The 15,743-nt window shown below is 38.1% G+C and overlaps 1 protein-coding gene across 1 annotated transcript in view; it reads right to left on the bottom strand.

Annotated features, from left to right (window-relative positions):
- The window catches only part of LGSN (lengsin, lens protein with glutamine synthetase domain), a 59,770-nt gene extending 49,786 nt beyond the window's left edge, over positions 1-9,984 (bottom strand). The window contains exon 1 of the mRNA XM_041410707.1: positions 9,871-9,984. Within this exon, the coding sequence (XP_041266641.1) occupies positions 9,871-9,984 (114 nt within the window). The remainder of the gene's footprint in view (positions 1-9,870) is intronic.
- Positions 9,985-15,743: the final 5,759 nt, after the last annotated feature.

Below are 15,743 nucleotides of genomic sequence, written 5' to 3'. Positions count from 1 at the left end.
TAGAGCTGCTGGACACAAACACGACTCTCAGGTCTTATATACGCCAAGTTTGTCCACATTTGGAGCCTTACAGTGTGCAGTAGCCTGGGAAGGCAAACACAAGGACCCATGTGTCTGCAGCAGTGCTTTCCCAGCTCCTGATCTGAGTTCTACATCACCCATTTAAGGCACATGGGATAAAAAGCACAAACAGTATGGGAATACACACTTCCTCATTTTACATGAGGTTTTGTCTTCCTGGGTCCATGATTTTTTTGCAGTCTTTTTGGCATAGTGATCCAACTTCATCTGCACTGTTAATCATCTGCCAGCCTGGTGCTTCCCCAAACTCTGACACAAGGAAGATGTAGGTTCATCATCTCCGAGAACAAGGGTGATGGCCAAGGTCTTGCATTTCTTGGGCAAATGTTCTAATTCCCTAGCTGCTGAACAATGGCAAATATTTCTTCAAATGCAACTCAGGGCTGGGAAATTCCAAGGTGATGTTCCTGCCTGCAATGAGTCCCTCCATAACAAAGTTTCAGCCTCTAAACAGAGTGTAGTGTAGATGACCAAGGTGTGCCTAGTGTCCATCCTGTTGAAAAGAGTTTTTAGATCTTAGGAAAACTCAAACTTTTATTTAGAGGTAAAAAGCAACTCAGACTCACATAACAAGCACGATGTAAAATTGCCAGAGCTTAACTCCTCAGTGATGGGTCCACTATAGAGTGGCAAAGTAACAACCTACCATCTCAGATATTTAGCAACAGTATGATGAGGCAACAAATCAAGAGTGGCCTTTTCTGTCCATTGTAACACTGATACAGGTTAGGATGCCACTGGCCTTTTTGGCCACCTGGGCACACACTGGATCATGTTCAGCTGCTGTTGACCAGCACCCCAGGGCTTTTCTGCTGGGCAGCTTTCCAGCTGCTTTGTCCCCAGCCTGTAGTGCTGCCTGGGGTTGTTCTGACACAAGTGCAGGAACCAGTACTTGGTCTGATTGTACCTCATACTGTTTGCCGTGGTACATTGACCCAGTCTAACCAAATCCTTCTGCAGGTGATAAATCAGATTAAATTTTCATTGGGGAAACGTATGGAAGATTTGATATTTGTTCTGATATTTTATTCTTTATAAACACAAGTGGAACACAATAAAGACAAGCAAATATTCTAGTTTTGTATGTAAAAGCATCTGATATGTATTTATACATATCAAGTATTTATATACACACAAGGAAAAAGGAGGTAAAAATATTCATTCCCCATCTAGCCATCTTAAATTAGGAGTCAGGTTCATACATTTCACCAGAAATGTGATGCTGAGAAATCTGGAGGATGAGAAATTGGCAGTTAAAATTTACTTAAATCAAATTGCAAGCTAACTGTTGTTTAATATTCTACTTCTATGTAGCTCATTTTCTGCTTGACACAACTCTTAAGCTGTAAATTCAGAACTCTTCTTAGTGAGAGTCTGAAAGCACAGATTTCTCATCACCACCTAATTTGCTAGGGATCACAGGAAAGTACATTTGTATTCCACTATTTTACACCACATCTCAGACATACATATTGTAGTTTAGATCACAAAGTACATGACAGTGAAAAGGTAGCATTACCAATTTAACAAATTAGACAGTAGTGATCTTTTGTTAGATGATTGAAAACATTGTCAGTCCCAGGCTGGTCATCTGTCTGTCTGTCAGTCAGTCTGTAGGAGGCTTTTGATGCAACCTGTGAGCAATCCCCAGTTGACTTCAGGTAAAAGTGTTTGGACTGGTATCACCTCTGTCATGAACTATTTTGTCAGTCTTGTCTGAAAGTAGATTAGAAATTGAATGCACAAGTGTTTTGGCAGTCAAGTCACAGAGAACTAAATAGCACATTTGGGGCCATTAATGGCTTCAGCTGAGACAGGTTCAGAAGAGACATTCTGAACAGCCTGATTGATGTCTTTCATGTAATTTAACTTTCTCATCCAAAGAGTCTGAGCTTTCTGCAGGCAAAAGATTTGTGTTTTGAGTACCTTTCTGCATCTCCCATACCCGAAAGTTTTCTAATTATTTTTTTCTTGGTTTATTAAAGCAAATGGGACCACGTGTGGTCACATTTGTGGGCTGTGACAGTATATGGTACAAGGATCTTTCCTTCCAGGAATTAAACAGTGGTGCAAAGTTGGAGTATCACTTTCTAAATCACCTGCACACACATGATCCCATCAGGCATGGTGTACTCCAGGGTTTATGGCAGAACAAAGCAGCCAGAGTTACTGATGCAGAAACGGATTAGAGAAAAGCAAAACAGTGCTGAAGAAATAGAACTGTTCCTGCTGGTCAAAGAAATTACTTTAGAGCAGCTTTCCTTGTCATCCAGACCTGAATGTTGAACTGCTTTTATAAAAGCTTCTGCCATAGCCACATCCCTGGACAGCATATACTGTGCTCTGCAGAACACTGCTTGACGCATTTTATTACACTTTTTTATTACTTTTTTTCCTTTCAGGTGGAAATATATTTTTTTTTAATCTATTGTTTCAACATGATAGTATTAGATCATGCAGAGCAAAGAATTAGTCAATAAAAACTGGCATTTAAGCATTCTGTGAATAAAATATGCCCACTGATGTTTGGTTTGTTTTGGTTTTTTTTAACTATGAAAGACTATAATCTCTGCAGGGCTGCCTTTTTTTTTTTTTTTTTTTTTTTTTTTTTTTTTTTTTTTCAATTATGGCAAAAATTTCCCTTGCAATTACCAATTCCAGCTACCAACAGACCTGAAACCTGTAGTCAGATGCATTGGGACACAGCCAATGCAGAGAAGTCACCTGGGAGCCGGGGGTGGCCCCAGCACAGGGAGCACCCCATGAGTAGGACACAGCCCCGCGGAGCAGGGACCCTCAACAGCCACAGCATGAGATGTACCAGCCCAGGGGCCACCCAGGGTGCCCAGCCAGGAGCACCGGGGTCCATCCAGGACACCAGCCACCTACAGCAGAGGTCAAAGTTCCATCCAGGAGACAGGAACACCACAGCCCAGGCTCAGGAGAAATAAAGGGCAGTGTGGGGGGATAGAATATAAGAAAATAAAGGTAGTGCAGAGTCATCTCACCCCTAAGGAGTTGCAGCTAGGCCAATTATCAAAGATTAGGAGCAGGCCTGACTTTAACAGGCCACAGCTGTGACCTGTGAGAAGAAGAGTGCTGTAAAAGAGTGGGTTGGCTGCTTCAAAAGAAACTGGAGTCAGCTGGCTACTTGGTGAGGAAGAGAGTCAGTGCTCTGAAGAGCTGCCCATGGGAAGACACCAAGAAGGTATGAAACTTTTGTGATAAGGAGACAACAATATGGCACTTTTGCAATACTGTGACAACAGGGCAGGGGTCCCTGGGGGAAAGATGAGGGTCCCAGGGAAGGCTCATTGGAGCCATTAACGTCAACTCATGCTCTCAGGGCCCTGACACCTCTCACCAAGCAGCAGCAACACTTGTAACAAGTCTTTTTTATTGCAGTTTTCCTACAAGTAAAAAAAAACTCAGTTCCAGGGCTATACCAGTATCAGTGTTATCAAAAACATCTTACAAGTATGATAGTAGAATGTTTTATCTGATATTGCATTTCAATGATCTTGAAAACATTCTAAATATTATTCTATGTCTTAGTACTTGATGTATCAACACTGGACATAATTTCTTACCTTGCCATGTATTAACTATTATTATTTATCCCTTATAGATATTTCAGTTAAGGTCTATGCTGCTGGTGCTGTGCAAGTATAAAATAGAAAGCCATTTTTTACCTCAGCAGAAGTTTTTAAACATAGCACAAGACATTATAATAAATACAGAACATTAAATACAACAGGACAACAGTAAGTTGTGGGGGGAAAAGACAAAGGAAGTCAAATTGTATGTTAACAAAAGGCAGCAAAATGAACCTGCATCATTTTGGTTTAATTATTCAGTTGAGAATCATACCTAGTTGTCAGAAACCCCCTTTGGATGTTATTTTCTGTGATATTTCTGGAACACTGTTTCAGCTCAGTATAAAATTCAACTTGCATGATTACTGTTTTATTTCTTTTCCATCAAAAATTTTCTAGTAATAAGAATTCCTGGCACTGCATTTAAAACAAAAATATTTTCTTGATTGCCCTAGGATCTGACCTGGCATTACTGAATGTTCCCACTGCTGACTGGCTAAGGTAGTGTCTTGCAATAATGGAAAATGTATACAGGTCTGCTGTTTCTCAAGAGAAGCAGCCAAGGAATGTGAGTTTTACAGCAGCTACTCTGCTCTTCTGAGATGAACTGGCAACACAGATATCTCTGAGATACTCTCAAATTCTACAGATCTGCAAGTTTGGGGGAGGAAGTATATAACAGTCACAAACCTTTAACATTTACTGAAGATACTATAAAAATATATATATTTTATATATTATATATATTTTTATATACCACATATATAAATATCTGGTCTGCTAGATACCCTTAATTTGTAAATAGCCTATAGAAAAAGGTAGAAGTAGAGAAAATGGAATCACCCCCAACACCAATGAATGCTAAAAAGAAGTTTTCTAAAGTCAGCCAAAAGGAACCATTTTTTTTTTTTTTTTTTTTGGAAAAAAAAAAAAAAAAGGCAGTCTGGCCTCTTTTTGGAGATTTGATTCCTTTCTTAAACCAATAGTTAAGTTCATCTATCCCCAGAGATCAAAAGCTAAGACTTACCCATGGATGGCTTGTTTTTAAAGCCACATTTTTAAAAGCTAGGTAGTAAGGCTTACATCCAAAACAAATGAAAACTGAGGACACAAATCTATCCTTTAAATTTTATGCACGGACATCAGTTTGATGCCACATTTCTTTTAGCAAGGTGGAGGTGCAACCTCAGCACTATCCACTGCTTGAGGAAATTCAAGCCCAAATATTTTTGGATTGTACCTTGAGCACCAAACAATGGACTAACTTGATAAAAAGGGTACTTGCCATCATCTTGCTCTAGTTGCCATTGTACACAGAAGAATATCGTGACTTGGCCACAAAATACAAATGTATAAGGGAATATGATGAAGTAGGCATAAACACTGTTCTGGGAAAACAAGAGAGCAGCACCTCTGATACTTTTCCAGAGCTGTTTTACATATATTACATATGATGCTCTAGTATCAACATTAATCACAGAAGCACTTCAAATATTCTCCCAGTGCACAAATATTCTCCTAATTATTACTCTGTGGGATAAAGATCTCTATTGTCTTCAGACTTCACGGCTGGTGAAATGGTCTTCATTCTCCAAATGCTTTATTTCCAGAAAAGCAATGAGCAGAATAATTTGTTGCTCATACCACTGTCCATAGTAGGCTGAAAGCAGACTGCAGCAGAGCAGATAGAAATTATCCTTTACTGGGATTTGCACATCTTTTGGACATAGTGTAGCATCAGCCCTACAATAACTGAAAAGATTATTATAAAGAATATGAATAAAATATTTAATAATGATAAATTCCCTGAAATCTGAAATGGAAAAATTCTGACTATTTTTTGTTGGGACCTTTACTTACTTTCTGTTCTTGTGCTCCTATATGTGTTGGCCTTATTCTCACAAATCTTCCACAGGCTAAGTGGGTCTCATCTATCCATCTGTACCTGACTGAAGGGCAGGGAGCTTACAGCACTGCTTCTCACAGCAGGAGGAAAATTCCAGGCAAATTAAGGCTTTTGGACTGTTTAATACCTTAGGCTCTATTATAGTTGTTTTTGGCAGGAGGAGGATAAATTGTAGTTTAAACCTTGGGATTTACTGAAATAAATATAAGGAGGTCAAAGGCGTAGCTCTACGGAGTCCAGGCCAGCACAGTCATGGGTGTCAGATGATATTTAAGAAACCAGGTATCCCTAAAGTCAGCTTGTATACTCCAAAAATATCAGTAACAAGTACAAGGGCAAATGTTACTCAGTTTTAGATGCAAACTATTGCAGACTGACTGCTGAGATGCTTGTGCATGTAACTGGGTTAGAAAATATTCCGCTGTCAAAACTTCTGGAATTCTGGATACTTTTCTAAGAGAACAATATACATGAATACTTACAGGTCTCCAAAACTTTTTCCTGGTGTGAATCAAGCATGCTGTTTTTCCACAGTGACTCCAAGACACACTTGGTACCTATTTCCTGCAGTTAATGTGCAGAAAACATACATTCACATTTTGTGTCATTTCTTCTTGTCTGTTATCCCATGATCCCAAATGGGATACTTTTACCAATGTGCACCAGTATGTCTACTCCATAAAGTAAAGAGCAATAAAAGAAATCAAGAGAGGCCTACAGGAGAAAAAGTATCTCTGTTGGGTAAAAACAGTGTCTTGTGGAGCCAAGAATATAAAATACACAAACTGTAGTGCTGGTGCCCAAGAAAATGGGAAGAGGTTAATCAGATTCTCAATCAGACTAACTTTCCATAAGTTTGAAAGGGTAGCTTTCTATGAAGCTATCAATCTTAGGAAACTTCTGTTAATAATCAAGACATATTAGTTGTAGTGATGCACATATTGATATTTATCTCTGGTTACAGTGATATCAAAGTTCTCTAATTTGTAGTTACTGTAAATATCTAGACACTTCCTATCTATATAATGATTTTAAAAAATACATTTCCCATCTTTCATCCTCCTATGTTAATCACATACAGGGTTGCTCAGCCCACTGAACCATGGACAGGCAGTCAGCTGAATATATTGCTTAGAGATATTCAAAAAACCAGTTTTCTGCTACTTCCTTAAATTTCTCTCCATGACAGATTAGAGTCTTGCTGGTTTCAAGTCAGGACTTTTCAGAAGTGTAAGTATGGCTGAATTCTAACCCCAATCTAGAAGTATAAATTATTTCTATTATAATGAACAATAATTATCTCAATGAATCAGTATTTAATCTCCTCAATGAATTTAGATTTTCCAAGAAGCTTTTCAAAAGATTCTGTCACAAAGGCTCTTTTAAAAAACTTCAGTGTCAAGAGAGGAAGAAGGAAATTCCTCTTATGGTAACTAGTCAAAGAACAATCAGCTAATACTAGAAAGAAATGGCAGGTCTTTCATAAAGAAGGAAGGTGCCAGAAGAGCCCCTCTGTGTTTAGACATATGATATTAAATATATTCTTAAATGATCTGGTTAAGAAATAAAAAGTGAGGAAAAAAAAAATCTCCAAATGGAACAAAATTAATTACAAGAATCAGCACTGGAAATGACAACGACAGATTTCACAATGCCCCTCTATGCTCCTACATATGCGTGATAGAGGGGCAAATAAAATTCATCATTCATGAAAGCAAATCCATACCTACCATTATGAAGGGGAACAAAACATAAGGTCACAAACTTAAACTTCTAAATACTAGACTTCAAATGATAATGAGGAAGGTGATCCTGGAAGTAGATCTTATGTAAAGTTCTCTGAAAACGTATTTTCAATGTTAAGAAATGATCAAAGCCAAAAAGAGAATATCAAGAACTACTATGAAACCAGTAAAGCATCAAATAGAAACAAGGTACTGTGATCCTACCCCAAAGAGACACAGTAAAATCAGAAAATAAGTACAATTGTAGATTTGGAATTAAATAAACTAAGATTTATGGGAAAAAATAGGGAAATTGGAGATAATTATGAAGAAAAAAATATGAAATTAGAGAGAAGTATACAGAAATGGTTAAAGGAATAGAGAAGGTGAATAGGGAATAACTATTTCTTGTTTCCCATAATATAAAGACAAGGTGGAATACAATGAAATTACCAGACAACTGGTTCAGAACAAAAGGAAGTATCTTTTCTTGTGACACACAATAAAACTGTAATACTCATTGCTATAGAAGGTTGTGGATGCCAGAAATATAAATAGGCTCAAAAAGCAATTAGACAAAATTAATGGATGAATTAATGTAAGATCTCCATTCTGAAAGTCCCAAAGCTTCAGACTGGTCAATCTTATAACCAGGGGAAAAATTAATTATGCCCTTGTCTTTCTCAAAATATCTAATAGTAGCCACTGTCAGTGACAGATCAGTAAGACAGATCTAACAAAGTTGTTATCCTTCAACACAAGAATTCAACTCTTTTTTTGTTGGATGTATGAACTTCATTCATATTCTAAAATAGTTTTGTTTTTTTTAAAACTCATGGTTAGACTTTTTATTAGTGGCTAGATGGAGATTGGATAGTAGTTGCAAGCTAGTGGTGAAATTACTGGTTTGATGTTATCTCAACTCTGGAACTGAGTAGAAGCTTTTGTCATTTCGTGGCTGATTTGTATGATGGGGTCAGTCTGATTCCCAGAAATGAGATGATTCCATCCAAAAACCATACTCACAAATAAAACTCCAAGTGAAAAGCCCATTAGTTCAGTACACTTCAGCCCTCTTTCTTAGCAGGACACGTGGGTTGGGGTACATCACAAGGCTGCACTCACAACCTTGTGTGTAAGGTTGGCACTGGCAGTCTTGTATGCAAGATCTTAGGAGGAGCTTCTGTAAACTCTCAGTAATGTAACAGAAGAGTAATTTTCCAAAAATTATTGATATTATTCAGGATTATTCCCTGCACCTAATCAGTTTTCAGGCCTGGGGCCCTTGTCTAATTTTAAGTAGTGTAGGGAATGGAAATTTCAGACCATTTCTCCTTTCCATGGAAGAGCTCCAATCTAGAGCATAGCAAGTGACAAGATAGGTGCTCGTGGAGGGAATATGAATGGAGCCCATTACTTTGAGTGATGAGGCTGAACTGGAGTTTTGCCTATTCTTTTAGTATGTGATTTCCTAATAAATAAGAAGGCATTGTGCTGTTGAATAGCTAAGGGAAGGCAGGAAAAGGAAAAAGAAGCAGAGATTCTTTCACAGCTTTATTACTATTGCTTAGTTTATTGAATGCCTTGTAAACATAGTGAAGGGCTTAGAAACGATTGAAAACCAATCATAGAATCACAGAATATGAGATAGAAGACACCCACAAGGATCACTGAGTCCAGCTCCTGGCCCTGCAGAGCACCATCCCCAAGACTCTTGCGCCTCAGGGCATTGTCCAAACAGTTCCTGAGCTCTGTCAGGCTGGTGCTGTGACCACTGCCCTGGGGAGCTGTTCCAGTGCTCAACCACCCCCTGGGTGAAGAACCTTTCTCTAGTATCTGACTTAATTTTTTCCTGACACAACTTCAGGCCATTCCCTCGGGTCCTGTCAGTGGTCACCACCTTCGGATGCTATCTAATAGTTTAACAACTTTCTTATACTGCAGCAACCAAAACTGCACACAGCATTCAAGTGAGGCCACATAACTAGCTCAGAAAAGACAGTACTCAGAAAGACTTCTTGCTAATAATCAACATTGTTTTTCCATGCTGTGTAACTCCTTTTTATTTTTCTACATTGTTTTCATTAGAGTGTGCTTTCTCCTTGACTACTTTGAGAAATTTAAGTGTGGCAGTAATTGTTTTTCATCAATGTTGTTAAATAGTCTTGCTTGGAAGACAGGCAGATTGCAGGACATGTGGATTCTGAAGTGATTTTTGCTCTGTAGAAACCATCACTAGCTATTCAGATACCACAGATGATAAACCAGATACAGACACAGAAGCGAGGTTAGATAGTTCAAGTTTAGATGGTTTCAACACTGACAAATCCATACCTACAAGATTCCAAGAGAATAGAACAAATAAGGCTGTTTAATAGTAGTTTAGCAAATTTTTGTTGCTAAATATATTGGGAGGAGATAATCTCTTGATTCTTGTTCAATTCCAGATAGTCTGAGACGTGACTAGGATCCTTTCTGCCAGTTTGTGCTTATGGCACAGCATCGTTGTAATTCAGGCACCAGATCGCTGCAAGTTTGGCATCAATGTCAAATTTTTACTTACTGTTGAAATGGGGCTATGAAATCTGAGGTCCAGAAGAATAGACAGCAGTGGGAGGATGGCAGGAACTGCTTGCACAGACATGGCATGGGGGTTGGATTTCATGGTGATCAGCATTTGAAAGACAGCAGCAAGCAGCTAATTGTCGATGAATGACTGTATTCATCAGTTCCACAGGGCAAATTCTAAGCTAATGATACTTAAATTCAATAGCCTGCTACACAATCAGACAGACTACAAATTAAATCTTTTAAAATTACAGCTTTCTTAGAACAAAAGCAAACAAATAAATGAGAGAAAATGTTTTCATTTGTAATGTTTGCACATTGATAGATTTCTGAGGTTTAGATTGACTCAAATGCCACTTAACACTTCTGCACTCAAAGAAATGGATTGATTTAGCTGAAATATTGTAAAGAGGTTTTCACTCCAGCTATCCATTTCTGCCCTCTCAGGAGATAACTGCTTACTTTGCACAAAGTTGCAAGATCAGCATACCACTAAATATCTTGAACATATTTTCTTAATTCACTTGTTTTACTAGTTTTGCTATTACTTGTTACTTAGAACTGAAGTGCATCGGCACAAGGCGTTAATTTTGTTATGCAAATTTTTGGTAGGCTGATTAATCTATAAAATAGGAAATAACCTATTTCAATCCTATTTCTTATTCTAAGAATATGAACACATCACTTTCCATTATACTTTTGTCTTGAACCTTCCCCATTGGTCTGAAATAAGCTTGTTCATCAGTTCTATATTTCTATCCTGCTGTGTCTTCTATGCCTTGAGAGGCACAGAAATAAATCATTTAATCTTGTATATACCCATAGAGGTGTGTTTCTGCTTGTACTTTGGCTACGCTTTATCTTTGCCTTGTAATAATTGCTCGTGCAAACTCTTTGAAACCATTTTTCCCAGTCCCTAAGCAAAGGAGTAAGGCAAGCATCCTGCCTCTCATTTTTTTCCTGTTAGGTTTTTAACACTGAGTTTTTTGCAATCACAACCTGTTGGAAATGTCAGAGCTTATTAGGCATGAAATACTTCATTGGCAAAGCAGGTCTACACCAAATATTTTGATAAACTGTTAATAAATGCATTCTGATAAATGTAACCTTACATCCTGAGTAGATAGTAAACACAGCAAGAGATAACTGCACATTGGTGTCTTTCAGATGCTGATACCTCACTTGAAACATCTTCCTCTAAACAAGTTCTTTGCCTAGGTACTACTGGATCAGGCACAACAGCTGCCTGAGAGCTGAATAGCACAAGCTCTGAGATACAGGGCCAGTCTAATGGAATGACACACTTCTGCTGATGCCTTTTATTTGCATCCCCTGTGAGATATTAAAGCTGTATTCAGGCTACTAACTCAGTGCTCTTAAGTCTGACACCCTGAGTGCAGAGAAGGATTAAATGAATGTTTGAAGCTGTTACTGACTTAAACTGTTTGACTCACACTTTCTTTGAAGGACCACCATGGACACCTCATGATGTCAGGACAGAAAGGGCATTTTAAAGGTTTGCAGCAAATCCAATCAAATCTTCCAGATTATATGAAAATGCCTTCATCCTTTCTGGGGATGGTGACCTTGTTTCTGGGTTTTTTAATGGCTTTTCTGAAGAGCAAACAACCATCCTCTAATGTGTAAGGCTGTTTACTACAGCTGAAACCAAGGAAAATTAACTTCAGTGTCAATAGGGAATGCTACAGCTAGCCCAGGTGAGTAGTATTGTTTTTTCTCCTCCATGTGTATGCACTTCTAACTTTTTTCCAATTTATGGGCACAGAACGGGGCTCTGGGTGTTCTGCAAACAGGGACATCTTATGGGTTGGATTTAAAATCCATGCTGCCTCAAGAGATATAATTATAAAGCGATCACTATGAAGTCCTGCCCAGAATTCTACCCCAGGTCCCATTTTGTCTCTGGAACTGTGGCCTGTCTGCACAAAGACCACATATATCACATATATCAATGTCCCTGTCACATTACAGCCACTCAGTGACTGATTTCACAGATTGAACATAGTCTTTCCTTCATGTGCAGGCACCAAGCTTGTTCAAACAAACTGTCACTTGACCTATCCTATCATCTCTGCAAATTTTCCTCCCCAGCAGAATCAGTTAATCTCCAGGGAATAATAACCCCCTCCTTGCAGAAGGACATCTAATTGAAAGAAACCTATTATCAATCATAGTAATACACTTTGCAAAACTTTGCTTTTCCAGTGACAACATATTCCAGATGATACTATTTCTTGTCTGTCCTTGTAGTATGTTTTGATACACTATTAGACAAATTAATCTAGTCTTGTCTTGGATTAAGCAAATGAGTGTTTTCATACTCTTACCAGACCACTTATCTCCCTTGCTGTGCTAGGGTTCACCATGGCCTTAAGGTACTCCAGGATATCAAGGAGAAAGACATTGCTAAACTCACAGCAGAGCATGGCAGGAAATTAAATCAATTTTCCAATACCTAACAGAGGCTCAGGTAAAAAATTTCAAGCAGTCACTCTTTCTTCCTTAGCATGTGATACATGGGAATGTCACTATCCTCATTTAAAACTTCTGCATCAACTCACAGTCATTACAGCATAACTAACACCCATTTTTCTCTTTAGAAACTCAGAAATTGAGTCAATGAGAACGGGACCAACACAGATGGTGATGAATGCCTCAGCCAGACAGTAGGTCTGGACTGCACAATTTCTATTCTCTAAGTGTCCCACTGAGCTCAGAAGAGATTCAGAGGCTGGTACTTACCTGCAAAAGTCCTTCCAGTGCAATGTTTATGCTCTCACTCCAGCCCAGGTGGGAAGTCAGACAGAAGCAGTCACTACATCTGGTAGACTCAGCTTCCAGGGCAGCTGCCTCTTGGGGCAGCAGCTGAGCTCTGAAGCAAAAACCATGTAAGAGACGTGCTGGATATCACAGATTTGTGGAAAGTGAACAAAAGGTTAGTGTGTTGGTTTTGACTGGGACAGAGTTAGATATACAAGACAAGAACGATCACATGAAATACACAAGATAAACTAGCACAAAATCATAATACATGATTTTTCCAATGCAAGCAGTGAGCATTCATGACCTGACCTTGCAAGCGCATATTGAAATGGGTCCTAATCTGCTCTACCAGATAATCTGGTTATGCACAATAAAGTATAACTGTTCTTATCATTAAACTTCATATCTATGTCTAAAATCAAATAAACCCTACGTTCTCAAACCTGTTTTATAAATTCATATTCAAATTCCACCTGATAGAAAACACAGACTGCTTTGTGTTAATAGAACACAAGATTAATTTTTATTACCACTTCCTGAAAAGTATAATCTGAGAAAGAGCTTTTGCTTTTATATCTATTTTAATACACCAACTTGAGAGTTTTTCTGTAACAAACTGTGTTGACTAACAAACTCTGCTGCCCAGAGAGGTGGGCAACACAGTGTTCAGAGCCCCATCCAGTCTGCTCTTGAATACTTACTTCTCCATCCCTGGAAGTGTTCAAGGGCAGATTGGATGAGGCTCTGAGCAACCTGACCTAGCTGAAAATATCTCTTCAGGGGGTGAGACTAGATGGCCTTGAAAGGCCCCTTCAAACTCAAACTATTCTATGGTTCCATAAGAAACAATAAAGCAAGAGCTAAAAGAATGTCTCATGTTGATGGCAAAGGACAAAACTGACAGCAACCAAACTAAGAATGACTGAGGAATGCGGTTTTGCCAAGATCAGAAGGTCTGTGGTTGATAACAGAAGAATGGCAATAAAGATAACATCTTGTTGTGTATATCATTCCTGTTATTCTAAAAGCAAGGCAGTCTGTAAGCTTAAGATAGCTAAAATGAGGAAACATACAATGGGCAACCCATTGTCTAAGAATTATGAAAAGAGAAATTCTGAAACAGAAGAATCACCCTGAAATAATGTTTTGTTTTGAAATGGTATTGAGAAGCAGTCAAAAAAAACCATTTGATATCACCAGTAAGTAAGAAAGCAAGAGAAGTAGTGAGGAAACAACAACCGTATCCTTTCCCATTGCAGTAAACCACAGATGATCCTTGCCAGGTCATTTAGACAAACACATTTGTGCTTTTATGTGGGTATGAGTACTCACGCATAAAAAATCTAGAGTTGACTGAAATCAGGGGGTTTAAATAATTTTCTCTAAGTTCTCACAAACAGTTTTCTCCATAAATTTCCCACAAAGCTGAGGAGAAAAAGGACATGACCGTACTATGACATCAAACACCTAAATTTAACTATTACAGGTATCTATGCTGTGGAACTGTTTTATTTGCTAGTAAGGCCATAGCCTTAATGTCCACTCTGAGGTGAACTAAATTGCTCTTTTGACTCCAACTGTGTTGATTAGACTTCCATTGACAATAATGGGGCCATAGGCATGTCTATCTGCATCTAAATATGAAAAATATAAGTTGAAGGATCTTAATATCTAGCCCAGTATCGCTGTTTTGTTCTAGATGTCATCTTTCTTTGCATGTGTCTCTAAATCACAATTTAACAATGTTTTTTTTTTTATTAATGTCCCTCTATTTTACAGTGTAAACAATATTTTAATGGTATTTTTATTACTTTGTTGAAGTAACGGCATGAAATATCCTTAATTTATGCTAAAATGATGTATTTCTTGAATTCATGTTTCATTTTGTGCAGTTGATTTTTTTCACACATTTAAAAATGGACATATTCATAACTGCCCTAGTTCTTTGATGTAATATATGCTTAGTACAAAAGGGTTAATGTTGTCTGGGTTAATACTTCTTGAAAGATTAACAATGTACAGATTATGTAAGGTGAAATTCAGCATATCTGGAGCAATTATTTGCTGTTTAGCTCACATAAATTTTCCATTTTTCAGAGATAACATGCCATGGAAAAATGTTCAGGTATTTCCAATGAAATAGAACAGATTGCATTTTACTTTTTATAGTGAGAGTAAACTCCTGTTCTTCAAAGTCTTGACAACAATGATATCTGAAATCTTTTGTTTAGGCACATAGCAACATTCATATTTAATGATAAAGTAAATTCATCTGTATTTGGCTGCCAATAGTTTAAGTGCTGAATTAAATACTCCCATTTTCACAAGAATGTGATTAAATCTTTTCTTTCTTTCATGCCATTCTTGCTTGTAAGCTCACTATGACTATACAGTTGTGAGAGTACACGTATAAATCAAGATATTGGGGTTTTATTAGCCAGTCTTTGCTGTACCTAATCTGTACCTTAACTTACATTTCTATGTTTCTTTGTGTGTGGTGTTTATTGTACAGTCCAAAATCTCATATAATTCAGTATGCAGATAAATTCTAACAAGTCTTGTAGTTTGCAAAATATTGCTTTTAAAATCTTATTTACCCATCTTAAACAACAGTTGATTTTAGAATAAATCCAAAATCACAGAATGGGCCAGGTCAGAAGGGACCACAGTGGATCATCAGGTCCAGCCTCCTTGCTCTAGAAGTGTCATCCTAGAACACATGGCAAAAAATTGCATCCAAATAAACCCTGTGCCACTTGGGGACCTGCTATTCCACCAGTTCTCAAGTTCTGATTATTCTTCTTGCTGTTACACACAAGGACCCTTCAAAACTTCATTTTGATTGTATTTATGTTTGCCTTGATCTAGGTCACTACAGACAGCTTTAGGAAGAACTATCTGCTTTGCTCCCTCACAGTGGCTGTGGTATGAAGCCAAGGAATGCTGCACTGGCAGAGCAGGAGGAATGGGAGTGCTTCCTCCTGAAGAGGCACCCCCTTTCATCCCTTTAACTGAAGCTGGAGCCTGTGGAGTTTTCCAAAAAGCTTGGCATCCTTCCATCCACACATCTTTGACAAAGCTGAA

The sequence above is a fragment of the Onychostruthus taczanowskii genome, unplaced genomic scaffold (genome assembly GCF_017590055.1).
Source record: "Onychostruthus taczanowskii isolate IOZ18803 unplaced genomic scaffold, ASM1759005v1 scaffold33, whole genome shotgun sequence".
Classification (NCBI taxonomy): domain Eukaryota; kingdom Metazoa; phylum Chordata; class Aves; order Passeriformes; family Passeridae; genus Onychostruthus; species Onychostruthus taczanowskii.
The sequence above is the reverse complement of the archived record's forward strand: the minus strand, read 5'-3'. Positions and strand labels throughout refer to the sequence as shown.